This window comes from Myotis yumanensis, unplaced genomic scaffold (assembly GCF_028538775.1).
Source record: "Myotis yumanensis isolate MYYU_CA2020_CCGP unplaced genomic scaffold, mMyoYum1.0.hap1 SCAF_8, whole genome shotgun sequence".
NCBI lineage: Eukaryota > Metazoa > Chordata > Mammalia > Chiroptera > Vespertilionidae > Myotis > Myotis yumanensis.
In genome coordinates this window covers 29,307,559-29,325,700 of record NW_027223759.1, presented here as the reverse complement: position 1 = coordinate 29,325,700, position 18,142 = coordinate 29,307,559, and the positions used below count along the sequence as shown (strand labels likewise).

At 34.7% G+C, this 18,142-nt stretch overlaps 1 protein-coding gene across 18 annotated transcripts in view; it reads left to right on the top strand.

Moving 5' to 3' along the window:
• TRIP12 (thyroid hormone receptor interactor 12) overlaps positions 1–18,142 on the top strand; it is a 130,607-nt gene that overhangs the window by 32,056 nt on the left and 80,409 nt on the right. For 11 of the 18 annotated variants that reach the window (XM_070422320.1, XM_070422321.1, XM_070422326.1 and 8 more), the window contains exons 3-4: positions 10,076–10,198; positions 11,009–11,811. In XM_070422320.1, the coding sequence (XP_070278421.1) occupies positions 10,076–10,198; positions 11,009–11,811 (926 nt within the window). The remainder of the gene's footprint in view (positions 1–10,075; positions 10,199–11,008; positions 11,812–18,142) is intronic. The other 7 variants (XM_070422333.1, XM_070422336.1, XM_070422335.1 and 4 more) reach the window with 2 other exon arrangements.

The following is an 18,142-nucleotide window of genomic DNA, read 5'->3' as shown; positions in this document are numbered from 1 at the left end:
GATATTTAGCCAAAAATTTTATCAATTAACTAAGAATGCAAAATTAGAATTCATTGTGCCTTCTTGGACAGCTTGATTCTTTTGCTCAAAATAGAATCTCAGAACTAGAAGGGACCTTTCATCAAACCCTAGACTGACTTTTGAAGTCCCATTAGAGTGTTGCTCTACTGGAAATTTTCTAACCTTTAAGAAATTTCATGATTTTGGGGAGTGAGGGAATTGGGATTAATTGGGAGAGAGCAATTGTAACTATAGCTTCATTTTCTTTCTCTGACTCCTGTAGCTTAGCTCTCCTAAGTAAAATGCTGTTACTGTGGCTTTTGTTTCCTAAAAACAGTAGACTTGGTCTTGTAAATATATTTACCGTGATAGTGATTTAAAAATGGTAATAAATAACAGCATCTACTATAATAGCACTGGTGAGGAGTATTTTAAGTTAAAATATATTTTAAACTTATCTTTCATTGGAGACTCACAGGAACTCTGTGCTAAATATGTAATCCCTGTGCAATAAATATGGTAGCTTGCTCAATTTCACCCAGTATGTAGAGTCCAGGACCTGATGATTACTGACCTCTTGACTCTAAAGTCAGCGATTCTTTTCATTATGTCAGTTTTTACTGCACAAACCACCTGATTCATATGATGAAGGGCTTAGAGGAAGGTGTGTGAAGAAATTATAATTGAAGAGTATTAACTTATCCAGTTTAAAAGTTAAGTAGCAGTTTTTCCCTGGTAGAATTTTTTGATCCATTTATTTTTGATCCATTCTGTTTTATTCCAAATTTGCATTAAGCTGTCTTCTTTTTGTAGCTTTCTTACTGTGACCTCACCTGCCCTTCCGTAAATGAAGGTCACTTACTTTTTTTTTTTTTTTTTTTTTTTTGTAGAAGAGTTTTTCATCATTAAGATAAAAGAAAGTTGGATCTTTGGGATATATTAATCTCCTGATTATTCCCTCTGCTCTTTTTCACCCATCCTTCATTTCTTTCCATAATTGAATTAGACATCTTACTCCTCTTTTGTCATTTTTTCTTTTCCCTTTTTCCATAATTTTTTGGGCTATAGCTGATCTGTTCCTCTCTTTTCTGTTCTCTTTTTCTTTAGGAAATCACTCCCTTCCACTGCTTCTCTGTTGGCTTGCTCTCAGGGATACTTCTAGCCTTTTCCACTTCTAGTACAGGTATTTGTAGGCTCCTCCTCCCTCTTGGCCATGCAGTAGCATTTTCATTATATCATGTGCTTTTTCTTGTTTTTCGCAAATGGCAGTGGTGGGATTGAATTCAATTCTATAGCAACTTTGGTTAAGATTGCTATAGTGTTAAGTTTCTTCTTTGATACTTTTTTTTTAATAAAAACATAGCATATTAAGAACAGAAAATTGAGAAGCTTCAGGAAAATTTAAAAAATACATTTAATTTGACCACCCAGAGATAATGGTGTTCAATATTTCTACTCTTATTTGTTTTTTCCTTTTTATTGAATTTATTGGGGTGACACTGGTTAACACAATTATGCAGGTTTCAGTTGTCTACTCTATTTTTACTCCATGATTTTCTGTGATACGAAAGCCCATGATTTAAATTTGGGCCTCTGGTTTTTTCTCCCTCAACCCCCCCCCCCCCCCACCGCCCTCCCTGCACCCCAATTTTTTTCTGTGAAATACATTGCTGTGCCTATCCCATTTGACTATGGCTCTGATTTCATCAAGTGAAATTCCATAAATGGGTTTACAGAACCTAAGGTTATGAAGATTCTGAAGCTTAAATTGCTAACTTGTCTTTCACAAAGATCAGACTGCTTTATTTGTCTTTTATTTTTATTGTGAACCAATTTATACTTCTACTTTTTTAGAGTGCATATTTCTCTCCATATCCTAATCAAAACAGCATACCATTTTTAATAAAGATTTGTGGAAAAAAGGATTCTTTCGGTTAAAGCTCCTATTTACTTGGTTACTATAGAGTTGAAGATATTCCCACATGTTGGCCATTTTTACTTATATTATATGAGTTGCCTGTTACTGTACTTTGTCTGTTTTAATTCTCTTGTTCTTTTATTAGAGCCCTTTATAGAAAGACTATCAACCTATTGACATGGGCAAATACTTTTTCTAGTTTTATTACTTATTATGATTTAATTTATAGAAGTTTTAAAAATTAGATAATCAAGTCTGTCAACTCTTTGTTTCTTATCTTCCTTTGCCTTCTTCATCCCAAAAGTAAAATTTCTTCTCAGTTCTGTTATGGTTCCATTTTTATGCTTTATTGTAATCTGTCAAATTTTTTAATGATATGATGCAATGATTGAATCCAATCTACCTACATTCTTACCCCCATTAAAAAATTTGTAATTTTAAATAATTATTACTGAGTATAAACTCAGTTATGAGATCTGTATGTTATAGCTTTTTGTTAATGTCAGAGGAGTGAAACTTTTAACCAGCATTAATTAGACAGAAAAAAACAGATTTATATTTTGCTTCAAAGGTTATATGGGATACAGAAAAACGCAAACAGAAAATAAATATTATCCAGAGATAAGTCTATGTTAACATTTTGATTTTTATCTCTGGAAAGTTAGCATGTAGGTGATTACTTTAAACGTAGTTTTGGATCCTGCTTTAAAAAAAAAATCCATATTCTAATAAACATTTTCTCATGTTGTGAATTTTTTAGTTAATTGTTTACACATGGTCACAGTATAAATATTTTCCATGATTACAGTTTTTGGATAGGTAGATGGTTGTAGTGGGCAAAGTTTTTGCTTATGCTTAAATGTTTGTATTTCAGGTATCTCTTAAGGAGGTAGATTCCGTGACATGCAATTTCTTTGGTCAAAGGGAGTTTTTATGGTTAATTTGTTTTACATACATTTTTTTTTTTCTTCAATCTACCATCAGGAAAAGGAATGCTTTTCTCACCATTCTATTTGTGTTATCTCCATTTTGCATATTCCTACTAATTTAATTATATTTATAAGGAAAAATTGCATTTATTGTTACTTCTAATTGCATTATTGTTACTTCTATAGTAATGAGGTGTTAAACATAGGGAAAATAGATTTAAGGAGTGAGATCTGAGTGAGAATACTTTTTGATGCCTTTGTACTAGTAAGTTTTCAAATGTTAATCTCCCTTTGTACCAGTAGATAAGTGAACTGATTTTTTAATTTGTTTAGCAGATAGTAGCCCCTCTTCTTATAATAGTAACCCTCTTTGTGGAATGATCCCCCTCAATTCTTCACGGAATGCATTTCGAATGGCAGTTACTCTTTTTCAACATGACCTTACTCGTTTCCTGGCTACCCATTGCCTACTCTTTGGCTAGAGCTGGAAGAATCTGTTGTCTTCCATCTTTCTGAGCTCAGTGATGGGACTAGGGTGATCACATGATCCAAGCTTGGAAAAACTGGAAACTTTTTCTATTCTGGTCGCAAAGGGAAGATGTGAATCTGAAATTGCCAACTGCATATCTTCTGCCTTATGGAAGAAGGTGGACAGGCAGAGAAAAGCAAATCTACTAAGAGAGTATGTTTGTATTAAAGTTCTGACAAGTTTCAGTTCTTTAGTTCCTTTAGAGCTATGTTGACTTTTGCCTTCTTTAGGCTTATTTAGCTCTTTTGGTTCTAGATATATCCATGCATTATTTTATTTTATTCTTTGCATTATTTTAATAAAGCCTCTTTTGGCTTTCTAGTTGAGTCTTAACCATAATGTAATACAGACCCAGTAAAGATTGTGTTTATCGCCGAAACCGGTTTGGCTCAGTGGATAGAGCGTCGGCCTGCGGACTGGGGGGTCCCGGGTTCGATTCCGGTCAAGGGCATGTACCTGGGTTGCGGGCACATCCCCAGTGGGGGATGTGCAGGAGGCAGCTGGTCGATGTTTCTCTCTCATCGATGTTTCTAGCTCTCTATCTCTCTCCCTTCCTCTCTGTAAAAAATCAATAAAATATATTAAAAAAAAAAAAAAAAGATTGTGTTTATCTATTTGTTGAACGCTATGCTAGTAAGCACTGTGCTAGATGGTAGTTATAGAAATGAGAGTAGAATAGCCTTTGTTACAAGCAGTTTCAACTCAGTAGGGAAAATGGGCATGTAGGTGATTGTTAGACTCGGGTGAGAAACATTTCTAGAAGATGATCTCATTGATCTGGGCTCTGAAGGCTGAAGAAGCAGTTGTGAAGCAGATTGTACATCAATTGTATTCTTCTCTACTTAAAATCATAATGTGTGGAAGCATTAGTTACTACCAGAGTTTGGATTTTATTACTCATTCTTCTGTGTCACTTGTTGCTTTGATCATAAGTTGTAGGTGTTCAACACTGCCTTGGTAATGCTGAGAAGGTTATTCTGACCCATTAGGTCTTGGGTCTGCAAGGCAAGATTTATAGTGTAGTGTTAAATTGTGAGTGGTTGTGGCATGGCGGTCTAAGAAGGAACAGTGAAAGTTGAGCACATCCTATATAATATCCTATATAATAAAGAGGTAATATGCAAATTGATGTCACTCCCTCACAAGATGGCTGCCTGTGACCAGACCAGCAGAGGGGTTAGTGAGGGACAACCAAACAGCTGAAAAGCAGGCTGCGTGGGGCAACCAGGCTGGCAGGCGCGTTAGTGAGGGACAACCAAATGACTAAACAAGCAGGCTGTGTGGGGTGACCAGGCTGGCAGAGGGGGTAGTTGGGGGCCAACAGGCCGACAGGGGGGATAGTAAGAGGCAACCAGGCAGGCGGGGGGTGGGGGGGTTCAATTGGGAGCAATCAGGTTGGCAGAGGGGGAGTTGGGGGCAACTAGGCTGGCAAGGTGGGGGGCAATTAGGAGCGACCAGGCCAGCAGTGGGGGGCAGTTAGGGGCAACCAGGCCGGCAGTGGGGAGCAGTTGGCTGCAACCAGGCAGGTGGGTAGGTGAGCGATTAGGAGCCAGCTGTCCAGGATTGTGAGAGGGATGTCTGACTGCTGATTTAGGCAGATGGACATCCCCCAAGGGGTCCCTGATTGGAGAGGGTGCAGGCTGGGCTGAGGGGTTCCTGCTGCAGCCTTGTGCATGAATTTCGTGCACTGGGCTTCTAGTTCGATTATAAAACAAATTTGAAGGTGTAGTTAAGCTCCAAATAATTTATATTTGGTAATATGTAGTTGTATTTGAGTTGTGAATATATCTGGAATAGAAATTAATTTCAAACACAATTTAAGACTTGAATGTAAGGAATTAACTACTTGTTACTAGCCACTTTTCTCATTTTCCCTATGTGCTTTTTTTTTTTTTTTTAATCCTTACCTGAGCATATTGATATTTTGAGAAAGAGAAAGAGAGAAAAACAAACATCGATTGGTTGCCTCTTGTATGTGCCTGGACCAGGACTTGAACCCTCAGCCTTTTGGTCCATAGGACAATGCTCTAACCAACTAACTGGCCTCTTTTAGATGTCCTCTGAATGAGAAATGTTTTAAAATGGTTAGAACTGTCTAGGATTTTACTAAATACCTGTAAAAGTAAATTAAAATATGAAAAGGGTCATTCACTATGATTTGCCTAAACGTGAACCAGTGACATTGGAAACTTGTTTTCAAATGAAGTTAATCTTGAAACAAATAACCCAGAATTGATTATATCCTGTTCTGTTGTAATGTGGGGTTTTTTTAATGTGAGTGAACCCACATACACTTGATGAATAGGAAAATATTGTCACTATAACATGGAAGTACTGTTGGTTCACAGACAGTTTTCCCTACAGTGCTAATATATGAACTGAAAGGTATGTAGGCTTTTGAATTAAAGAAAAATATTTGGTAATAATTTATAAGATCTTGTGGAAAATCTGAAAATATTGCAGAAATGCTTTGAATAAATAATTTAGTACAAGAAAAAGCTAGTCAGTGATTTGCAGAACCGCTGTACTTTGCACTATTTTAAACACTTTCAGAAAGCTCAAAAACATTTACCCCTGTATTTATAAAAGAAAGAAATTGTCAAGAAGGAAAGCCTCCCCAGAAATTATTTTTAATTTTGTTGAAGCTGGTTTTAAAAGAAAACATCTTTGGAAGTTTACACTTATAGGAGAAAGTACAAAAATAAGACTCCAAAGAGTAGACCAACTGTGATTATTGGTGCAAATGTTCGTAGAGATTTAACATTTTCTTAAAATTTATGATGTTTTTGTTGGGACTTATGAAAATAGCATAGGATTGAGTAGTCTGTGTCCAATCTTATTTTTACCATTAGCCTAGTTATTTTTAGTGGGTGACTTTTCAGAACATGAGTTTTTTTAGGAACCCCTATGCAATGACCATATAGAATTTCCTGAACCACACACACCCACACCCATCCACCCACCTAACCTTGGGCTATAATTTACTAAATGGACTCATTCTTGTGCTACTAAACAATTTGTCATGAATTGTACTGTGCTGTTCTTGCAAATTTGATTCATAGTGGATGTAAATTTTACTAGATCTTAAAACAGATTATACATTTAAATAACAATGTTTAGCATTAAGGTTTGATAAATGAGAGTTGGTAAAATGAGCTACAAGGAGGCATTGAAGTTCATGTAGTGCTGAATACTGTGATTTTTTAATTGGCTAGTCTAGATCTGGTATTATTTAATGGAGATTTACTTACAGTATTTTGAGCATTAATTATTTACAAATGAGTATAATAAAATAGAGCCTCACTTTGGAAGGCTCGTATTGTTACTTTAAGGTTCCATCTGATTGCCTCTTCCTCTTGTGGTAAGCCAAGGGTTGGGAAACTGACCCCTGGGCCAAATCTAGCCTATTGTCTATTTATAAATAAATTTGAGTGGAATGTGCCATGCCCATTTATTTATGTATTGTTTATACCTGTTTTTGTTTGTTTGTGTGTTTTTTTGGTATATAGTATCTCCCACAAAGCTGAAAGTATTTACTATTCTTTAAAGAAAATGTATTAAGGCTGTACTAAACAATAGGCAGGACAGTAATGATGATCAATACTTTATAATATTTTAAGATACATTTTTTAACCACTCCTCAGAATGTCATTTTTTTTTTATTTTTTTTTATTAATCTTCACCCGAGGATATTTTTCCATTGGTTTTTAGGGAGAGTGGAAGAGAGAGGGAAAGACAAAGAGAAACATTGATGTGAGAGAAACACATTGGTTGGTTACCTCCTGCACTAGCCCAGACCAGGGCCCAGGCAGGGGATGAGTCTGCAACCAAGGTACATGACCTTGACCAGAATCAAACCCGTGACCCTTTGGTCCAAAGGCTCCTCCACTTAAAATAGTTTCAGGAAAGGAAGAATCTTAAGATCCTCAGTTTCTAAGATGATTTGTATTGTTAACTTTTTTTTGGTATTCTGATATTGAGGGTTCACCTGCTAAATTATTTAGTTCACTGAAGTAGCATGTTAGTAAGAACATGAAAAATGCAGAAAGAGATTTGGATGAATATATAGTTAGATGTGTTTTAAGACCAGAGAACAATTTATTTGGGTTAAAGACAGGGGAACTGCTACCTCTACTAGAATCAGCGTTCGGTTGATGCTGGTCGATTTCTGTTGACAAAGAAAATGAATATTATTTCTGAGATATACTAGGGATATACTGTGACTGTTTTTTAGGATTGACATTTGAATATTTAACTGTCTATACATTATTACAAAATTGCCTAGCTTTGAATAAATAGCATTTTTGTTTTGTTTTTTAATTTTGTATTTAATGATTTGAGAGAGAGAAATATCAATTTGTTATTCTACTTATTTATGCATTCATTGACTTAGTCTTATATGTGCCCTGACTGGGGATCAAGCTCACAACCTTGGTATGTTGGGAAGACGCTCTACCCAGTGAGGGTGATAATGTGTTGTTGTTCTTTTTATATGACTTATAAATTATAATAAAAATATGTCAAGGAATATTTTAAATTTTATAACTGAAGAAGAAATTGTAATTCAGTTAGATTGCTCTGTTAGCAAACTATGAAAATCAGGATGTGTGGAGAACCTGAATGACATGTTGTCCCATGGATATTAAATTGTATACCCTGAAAATGGAACATTATACCTTCCTTTTAAAAAAATAACAAATTATTTAAAAATTTTCTCAATCTCATTAAAAAAACAACAACTCTTAGGTTTATTACTAGAAATATAATAAAAACAAAAGCAATTCCTAGAAATTAAATCTCTAATAAGAAACTCATGGGATAAAGCAACATTTTGGTTTGCAGTAGAATAATATCTAGGAAAAATAAAGAGTAATTTACAATCTATCAAAATCTCACAAGGTTCAGTTAGCTATACCCAGAGAAAATATATACCTTAAAAAAAAATCATTCCTAAAGTGAAGACTAAGACACTTGAAAAACTAATCTAGAGTTTTTAAGAAGCTGATCTATAATCTGTCATAGATTAGAACCTTAAAATGAAAATGATATTATGGATCCAAGAAATACTTCCTTTCATTGACAAGCTAAATTTCATATATTCTTTCAAGAATCCAGTATTGGATTCTGGAAAAATTGAAGAAAAAATAAAAATACTGAGATGAGAAACCTTACATCTAAATATTCTTGAAGAGATGGTGGAACTTGTATGATATATTAAGAACTGTATGGCACCCTTACAGGTTAAATTAGAATTTTTGTGTGGGGTTTTCAGTGGCTTATGTCTAAGCTCCTTTGAGATTTTGTTCAGAATGAAAGCCTTTAAAAAAATTTTTTAAACATGGTAAACAGCTTTGGTATTAATGAAACTTTGTTATTCTCATTAGAATATGCTCTTTATGTTATATATTATTTACATGGATGTTGGTTGTGAATTACATAAATTGCATCTGCTATGTTAACATCTTACCTTTATAGCACCGGCTTTTCTGGCTATATATTAATGCATGCTTCCTTTGCTTAATAAGTTTGATATAACTATTGGCAGGATTAAAAAACTAACTACTGAAAACTCTTATGTCCCTCAAACTTGCTCTTAAAATAATGCTGACATAAGGATTTGGTTTATTATAAATACAGGGTGGGGCAAAAGGATATTTACAGTTTTTTTGTGTGGAAAATAATACAATAATTAAGAAATAGTAATACGCCAATAAACTCTGTTTCCTGTATGTGTAACTGTAAACCTCCTTTGTCCTACCCTGTACAACTCAAATCATTTATCAGTGATGGAATCTTTAGAATGTGTTTGGATTATTTTGTTATAAATACTTTTCCCCCCCCTCTTTTTTATTAAAAATATTTTTTTATTTTATTTCAGAGGGGGAGAGAGTGATAGAAACATCAATGATGAGAATCATTGATCTGCTGCTTCCTGCACACCCCTTACTGGGGGATCAAGCCTGCAACCTGAGCATGTGCCCTGACCGGAAATCAAACCCTGACCTCCTGGTTCATGGGTTGACATTCCACCACTGAGCCACACCGGCTGGGCTGTTGTACATTCTTTATCTCTTTCTCAGATTTGGTTTTGGGTGTACTTTCTGTTGATAAGTGCTATAAATTCTTAGCAGATATCACTATTGATTTCATGTAAGTTTATTTACTCTTTAGTTGCTTCTGATGATTTTCTGTGTAAAATCAACTTGAGAATTGATTTACTCTTATGCAGTTACATGCTAACCTGAATTATAATGTACAAATTGGATATCATTAACATTGTAGGGATCACAGATTGCTATTTCTATAAACCTTTTATGCTATTATAGTTACATTGGCTATTAAAAGTAGTGTTTAGATCTAAAATCCGGGTTTGCTTTTTAAAAATTGAGCATATTTGAATGTCTACAGTAAAATTGCTGAAAAATTTATTATGGCTTGAGCAACTATAATGCTGCTATGCAATTATGACAACTTGTAATAAGAAATCTTAACTCTTGGGTATTCAGGGAGTTGGTACTAAAAGGCGGTTTTTTTGCCAAATTATTTGATAGAATAATAATTTAATGTAAATATTTGGGAAAGGGGTAGGGTCAATAATGAAAAATTGGGAGGATTTTTTTGAAAAAATAATTTGACTTTCACTATTGTATTTGCATCTCATTTTCCTGATAGATTTCTGTTTTGATTTTCTGCTGACAGGTCACATTTAGGGCAGGCAAAACATAAGGGATATAGCCCTCCTGAGAGTAGAAAATCTAATTCTAAGGCACCCAAAGTGCAGTCTAATACTACTGAACTGTCAAGGGGACACCTTTCTAAAAGGTAAATCTTCACATGGCTTATACATTCTCAAAGCAGAGTTATTTGCATATGAATCATTGCATAATATTAAAACTTACTAGATTATGCCAAAATGTTATGATATATATTTCATTATTCTCTAAGTATAACTTTTGCATTAATGGTTTTTTCATCAACTTTGCAGTGATGTCGATGCTGGACAATGCACTTTTTCTTGCTTAGAGAGAGATAGGAGGTTCCCCTTTTTCTTAACAAATCATTATAGGCTTCTGAAATGCATTGTGCCATTTTCCTTAGTTTTTCATTGTTAGAGCCATAGGTCAATGATTTCTTAAGATCTAATTGGTAGGAGCCTTTGGGATGAAATATATCTGTAAAGATTCGATGATACTACAATACAACAACCTCTAATCTTCATTTTGAAAGTGTAATTTAATGCTTGCTTATTTTAAGCTTGAATAAAGTAGTTTTCTTTGTAAATAGAGCACCAATATTCTAGTTTCAACTGGTCCTGAAAAAGCATTCTTTTTCTCGTAACCTGAGTTCTTGTTTTTTGATTAGGAGTGTTAGTGTCAGTAATCTTTGGGCTAAAGAATAAACCTGATCTTTGGGCTAGAGAATTAACCTGATCTTTTAATACTTTTACAATCCAAAGTCAAGCTCGATTTGTCGCCCCCCCCCGCCAATTTTGAGCCATTGGAAAAGCTATGTTTATTATTGGGCTTAGAAAAATATTTGTGCTTATTTTAGCACTTGTTTCCATAGATTTGAGAATTTAATAAATTTTATATGGCAGGCTGATATTAACTCTCTTCTTATCTAACCTCTTAGAAGCTGCAGTTCATCATCTGCTGTCATAGTTCCACAACCAGAGGATCCAGACAGAGCCAATACTTCAGAAAGGCAGAAAACGGGGCAGGTGCCTAAGAAAGACAATTCTCGAGGAGTGAAACGCAGTGCTAGTCCAGACTACAACAGGACCAATTCTCCTAGCTCTGCAAAAAAACCAAAAGCACTTCAGCATTCTGAATCGCTCTCAGAAACAAATAAGTCACATAGTAAGTCAAAAAAGAGACATTTAGACCAGGAGCAACAACTGAAATCTGCACAATTGCCATCAACAAGCAAGGCTCATACCAGAAAGAGTGGGGGCACTGGTAGTTCACGGAGTCAGAAAAGAAAGAGGACAGAGAGTTCTTGTATAAAGAGTGGTTCTGTGTCTGAGTCAACTGGTGCCGAAGAGAGATCTGCAAAACCTACCAAGCTGGCTTCAAAATCAGCCGCCTCAGCCAAAGCTGGGTGTAGCACCATCACTGATTCTTCTTCTGCTGCCTCTACTTCCTCCTCATCTTCTGCTGTAGCCTCGGCTTCCTCCACTGTACCACCAGGTGCCAGGGTGAAACAAGGAAAAGACCAGAACAAGGCCAGGCGTTCCCGTTCAGCATCCAGTCCCAGTCCCAGAAGAAGTAGCAGGGAAAAGGAACAGAGTAAAACTGGTGGCTCTTCAAAATTTGATTGGGCTGCGCGTTTCAGCCCTAAAGTTAGCCTTCCTAAAACAAAACTGTCTCTTCCAGGGTCTTCTAAGTCAGAGACATCAAAACCTGGACCTTCTGGATTACAGGCCAAATTAGCAAGTAAGTTTACGGAAAGAGCTGCTTTTTTTAATTAAGAAAATTTCTCTTGGTTTGTCAAAGTGACCATGCTTTCAAGATAGCCAGGTGTTTTGTTTCTAGTCTGAGGCAGTCTTAGATTTATTACCATACCGGTGTCTACACAACAGTACATAATAATTGATACCACTTTTAATTTTATCCAGACAAATGCAAATGCTGACTTATTAACATGTTTTAGTGTTATATCCTTATCTTTATAGCATCTGCTACTTACCAATATCAGGGTGAGACATCAAGTTGCATTTTTTTCTATAACCAAACACAAAATTATTCTAGTTACGAGTTGCTATTGACCAGGATTAAGCATCACGTGTGTTTTTGCATGTGTGTTGGTTTTTGTTTTTTTTTTTTGGTATTGTACATTCTTGATGTATGGAAATACTGAGTTAACTTATTAGAATAAATGCACCATATAATTAAAATTCATTCACATGTAATATTTTATGGCTTTGAAGGAGTTTAGTCTAAAGGTGAATACTTCTTATTTTCATGCACTGAGGCTCTGGGTCCTAAGTAAATGGAAAAGAATATTGCCCTTTTGAAACTTATATTGGAGTAGAAAGAACTAATGTTTGAGAATAATATATTCAAGTAAAGCTCAAACTAGATGGGAGAAAGGGATCTTGAGGTACATTCTTCCTCTCTTTTTTTCTAAAAGTCTTCAGGAAGCCAGATGTTCATTTCATTAGAACTGTTGATGAGCCTTTTCAATTGTGCATTTATTGTAATGCTAAAGTGTTCGTTTTTCTATTTTGAGAAATCTAAAAAACACACAGAATAATACTGTGCTTATCTACAATTTTTAAGCATTTAATTTTTTTAATTTTTAACCAGAAGCTTGGTTTTGACCATCTTTTCTCCTTTTGAGTCCTCAGAAAATTTCAGATCCACATTTTCATAGGGCTATAATTTTGTTTTGGTTATTAGAAGATTTTATATAGTGTTTACTAGCTAAACTCTTCTCAAAGTTTAGCTAGCATTGAATCAGCCTAACCTAATATTGAATTAGAACTAAATGTTAGCTTTATTTAACCCTACAACCTATGACTACTTTCAGTTGATTCATTATTACCTAAACTTTGACAAGAATCGTAGTAGGTACAAAATAAAATCTTATGTTTAACCTGTATCATAGGGCTATTGTAAAGGTAAGTAACATCTTTTTCTCTTAGATTGTAGAATTTTGTTTTACATCTGTATAAAACCTTTTGAATTTGAAGGTACAAGCGTTGGATTAAGATCAAGATTAGTATCTTGAAGTCAAAAGGAAATAAAGGGCTGGGTTAAAAAAGGAAGGGCAACTGCCCATTGGACCTGCCAAGGTTTTCTTGACAATTGCCATTATCTGTCTCGGCTTTTATACCTCTTCCCTCTCTGCTTTTAAATAGAAGCATGTGTGCATCTGTGTTGGCGTGTGTGTCTGTGTATGTTCATGTCCTCATTGTAGTACCTCTGATCTTAATAGACAATGGACCAGGTTGAGTTTACAATGAGTTTCATGGAATTCACTCCTCACTTTCCTGTCATCCAGTCTGCTTCACTTGAAGAGCTCATCTTTTTCAACATTTATTTCTAGGAAGATCCAGGCCTGGGTGAGAGCAGATTGTTGTTGAGTATCATGTTGATTCTTCTCAGTGACCAGCTTTCTTGTTTTAGAGAGAAGCTTCTTAACATGATTTTTAACTGGAAGCTCAACCCTGCCAGTGGCTGGCTACTCAGTGGTATTTCTTTGATTGTGAAGTTGCTCTCAGTCAGGAAGCACTCAGAGTTTTGACACTGCCCTGTGCCATAATAAAACCCGTCTAGATAGTCTAACTCTACACATGGTCACAGACTGACTTGGTGGATTAAAAATCTGTGTGTTCTGTGGTCACTAATAAAGCTTGTACATTTTCACTGCCACTGTCCTAGTTGTAAGCTCTAATTATAGTCTAAGCTGTTGAAACAAGAGAAGGGAACCAGTATGTGTTTAGCATCTAATAAGTGCCAGGTATTTTACATATGCAGTCATAACTAATTTTAAAAAGTTAAGCTTTGCAATACTTATTAATGAAAATTTATTCCAAGAAGGTGAAATAACTTGCCTGCGTTACATATTTTAAGTGGCAGAGCTAGGATTCGAAGGCAGAATGTGTGACTTTGAAACTGTTGCTTTCCTTGCTGTGCCATTTATTTTTCACCCATGTTAGTTCTCCATGTTTGCAGCATCTTTGGCTCATTAAGAGATGTTAAGATCTCAGAGGATATAAGATTTTATCTGATTCTTCTTTACTGGTATTGATTAATCTTTAGGAATGGACACCATGTGAATCAGGGATTCATATCATCCCATTCACTACTTATTTGCTTCTTTTCAAATAGTGAAAAACATTACTAAAAATAATAGGAAATATTTAATTTGCTTACAAGTGTCTGACAACTTTTAAAGACTTTACATGAATCATTTCATTTACTCCTCATCTTCCCTGTGTGGCAGGTACTATTATTCCCATATTACAGGTAAGGAAACTCAGTGTCATTTGTCGAATTACTTATCGAAGGACACAGAACTAAGAAGTGATAGAAGCAAGAGTTAAATCCAGGCCATATGAATAGGACTCAAAGGATTGAGTAGATTGGGTGAGCTAAATCTAGGAAGGTTTCCTGAAGTCAGATGGGCAGGGTGAATTTTAGACAGGATTGAATGTGTCACTTCAGGAAAGAGTTAATGTAAGAAGCAGTACTGCAAGAGAATTGGCAGTACTTGGTAATTTTATGAAAGACCATAGGAGCAAAGTGTGGTATCTTAGGGGAATCTCTGGGTTTTAAGTAATGTTATTTTGGGGACAGAGAGCTCTTAATATACGGCTAAAAATCCTGAGTTTAAACCCTAGTTCTGCCATTTTTTCACCTGGTGACTATGCAAAGTTTGTAACCTTTTCATTGTAAAATAGGCACAATAGCTATTTGAGGAATAAATCATGTGAGCAGACTTAGCATAGTGCTTAGTACATAAGTTGCATCACTAAATTTAGGGTGCACAGCTGAAGTTGAGTATCTTAAGAGAGAAAACATATTCAGAGTAGCATTTTGAGAATAAGGGATTGATATATACTTGTCATTTGTCAGTTTTAAATGTCTCTCTCCTTAGATTTGGAAGACCCTGATTTGAAGTTGTTATCTCCTAGTTTTGTGAGGCTGGACAAATAATTGGCAACCTAATCCCTAATCTTATTTGAAAAAATGGTAGTATTCATTTTTGTGAAGCATAAATAAAAGAATGTATTTGAAAGAGTTTTATAAAATTAAAGCACCATATAAACAGATAATGGTGCATGAGAGTTACTGCAGTATATTTGAAGTGCTTTTGTATGAATCAGGGTGTTTTTTTTTTTCACTTAAAACATTAACCCAGGGGACAGAATTAGATATAATGGATAGAAGTTGAGATTTCTGATTAGTATCTTTCAGGGAAACAGAATCTGTAAATTACCTAAAAAGTGGATGGGACCTACACTTCGTACAATATATAGAGCATTTCAAATTGGGTAGATTATTTGTTTTCTTCCTCTGTTAAGAATCTGTGAATCTGTTAAATTAGAATGTGATATTTCCTCAGGTAAAGGTTCATTCTAAGATAAGATTGGTCAGTAAAGCTTCATGGTAAAGCAGATTTTTTCCAAATTGCAGGAATAACAGTATTTATATGATGTTTTGTGAAACCCATTTCCCCATGATCAAATATCACTCAAGGAGATTCAGGTTAGAAATCTTACAGTAACTTCTGCTTAACTCAGAATTTTATACATTTATCTGTTCACCTATATTACTTTGGGAGATAGCAGTGTTCCGTGGAACATACTTATGTACATTAGGAAATTATTCTTGCTATGTGTTTAAGCAAACAGACATTCTTAAAAATTTACTTAGCATAAATGTAAAACCAATGGGGCAGTATAATGATACAAATGATCTTTCTTTTTTATATTTTAAATATAATATTTAAAAATATGTTCATTTGGCTTCAAAATATATTTTGCTAATCTACCTTTTTAAATTAATGTAATTTTGAAGTAATTTGACTTTCAAAATGTGTATATCTGAATAGTAGAAAGTGATGGATGGCATAGAAATACGCCAGAGGAAATTTGTGATCAAAATTCGGGTAATTGTGGAGGTTTTTTTACAGAAAAATTTAAAGGTATTATATTTCTACTCTGGTGTGCCTATTTATAGAACTAGTTTCCCTTCTATTATTTAAAGTGGACATCATGTGCACATTATTAATAACATAGTCAGCAGTAGTTACCAGCTTATTTGAATCTTGAGTTTCAAACTTTCTTGGTGACTTGCATGCAGTCTGTGGCCATTATTAGAACTAGCCAAAACCCAGGCAGATGCCGATTCTGGGAAGGTAATTCTGCTTGGTTTAGGACTCTTACCGACTGTCTGAGGCATATGGTGCATTCCACCTCTAGCATCAGGGGAGTAAATTAGAATGAGTTGAGCAAGACAGAAGAACTTAAAAGTCAAACCCTTGGTTTTACCTAATTGGATCTTGTAGGGTCATCCCTACTGATTTTACAAAGGTGAATTATCTTTTAGTCTCCCGAGGTGTTGGGTAATAACCTTAAAAGGAAAGGGTTGAATATTAAAATTTTTCTATATTAGAAGGCAGCTGTTAAAATAATTTTAACTGAAAAGTTTAATAGTTCTAATATGCAACTGCTTTGAAAAATTACCAATGATTTCTTAAGAATATATTAAACTTTAGAAAATGGGTTGCCAAATTAAAAAAAAAACCTATGTATTTTTGTATGTCAGATTAGAATAAGAATTAGTTTAACCAAAGTACACTTTACTAAACTTACATGTAAGTTAGTGAAAACTGCTATTTTATATTCCAGCTTCTGTATTCTGTAATATTTTTGACACTTCTATCCATAAAATGTTAGACTAATTCAGACAATACCAAAATGTACAACGAAGAAAAATACAAAATCACTTAATTTGATCACTGAGGACTACCTCTTTCCTTGTATGTGTGTATCCTGCTTAATTTTTTTCAATGCTTAAATGCATTTTAAAGTCATTATATAAGATTTATTATTTAAAACAGTCTTTCTGCCACATTGCCCTTCCCTGTAGCTGATTATTTTGGTTCTTATTTTAGTCTCTAAATTATGTGCTCAAGAGGTCTACTTGATTTTTTTTCAGTGTGAGCACTATTTCATGTCCTTTATGGAAAATTTACACCACCTCTTCATCCACTAAACTCGTACATCTCATTTTCCCAGTCATGAATGATGCTCAGTCTTTGTATGGATACATAAATGCTATTTACAGAGCCATGTAGGAACTTTTCCTTTCTTACACATTTTTGTTTTTCTTGAATTTAATAATTAGTTTTTCTTTCTTCCCTTTTTTTTTTTTTTTTTTTTTTTTGGTGAACTGAACTCCAAACTATGCCATTGTCTAAATCTTTTCTTAAGCTGTCTACATGTATCTGTTTCAGTTCCTGAAGAAAAATGGCCTCTGGATGACTGCTCTTTTATGCCTAGTTACATTGCTTTTAGCCTCAGGATTTTCTTCACTCTCTCCTTTTTCCAGCTTCCACATCATCTTTCTTGGTTTACTGCTTCATTTTGGTGTGACATACCTTTGACTTGCTTTTTATGAAGAAGTGCTTATGAAAACTTAAAAAGCTTTTTAATTTTTGAAGATTTTGAATGTCTGAAAATAAATAAATAACCTTGATAGTTGTTTGACCATTGAATATAGAGTTCTGGGTTGGAAATAATTTTCCTTCAAAACTTTGAAGAATTGCATTACCTTTTAGCTTTCAGTAACTATAGATATTCTGATTCCTGTGTCCCATTTTTCTATAAGCTTGCAGATCTTTATCTCTGTTATTTAGAAATGTCATGATATTGTCATAGCTGTGGGTTTATTTTTATTCCTGTTAGAGTGACCAGAAGTCTTGTTTTTCCTTGGGTCTGGATTTCCTCAGGATTTTTAGCCTTAAAGTTACTAAATCTTAGGCAAACCAGGATGGCTGATCCCCTTATTGTTTCTTTTCTCTTTGGATCTATTATTTTTGGTGATTGTCCTCTTAGAACAGTGGTTCTCAACCTTCCTAATGCCGCGACCCTTTAATATAGTTCCTCATGTTGTGGTGACCCCCAATTTCATTGTTACAAATTGAACATAATTAAAGCATAGTGATTAATCACAAAAACAATATGTAATTATATATGTGTTTTCCGATGGTCTTAGGTGACCCCTGTGAAAGGGTCGTTTGACCCCCAAAGGG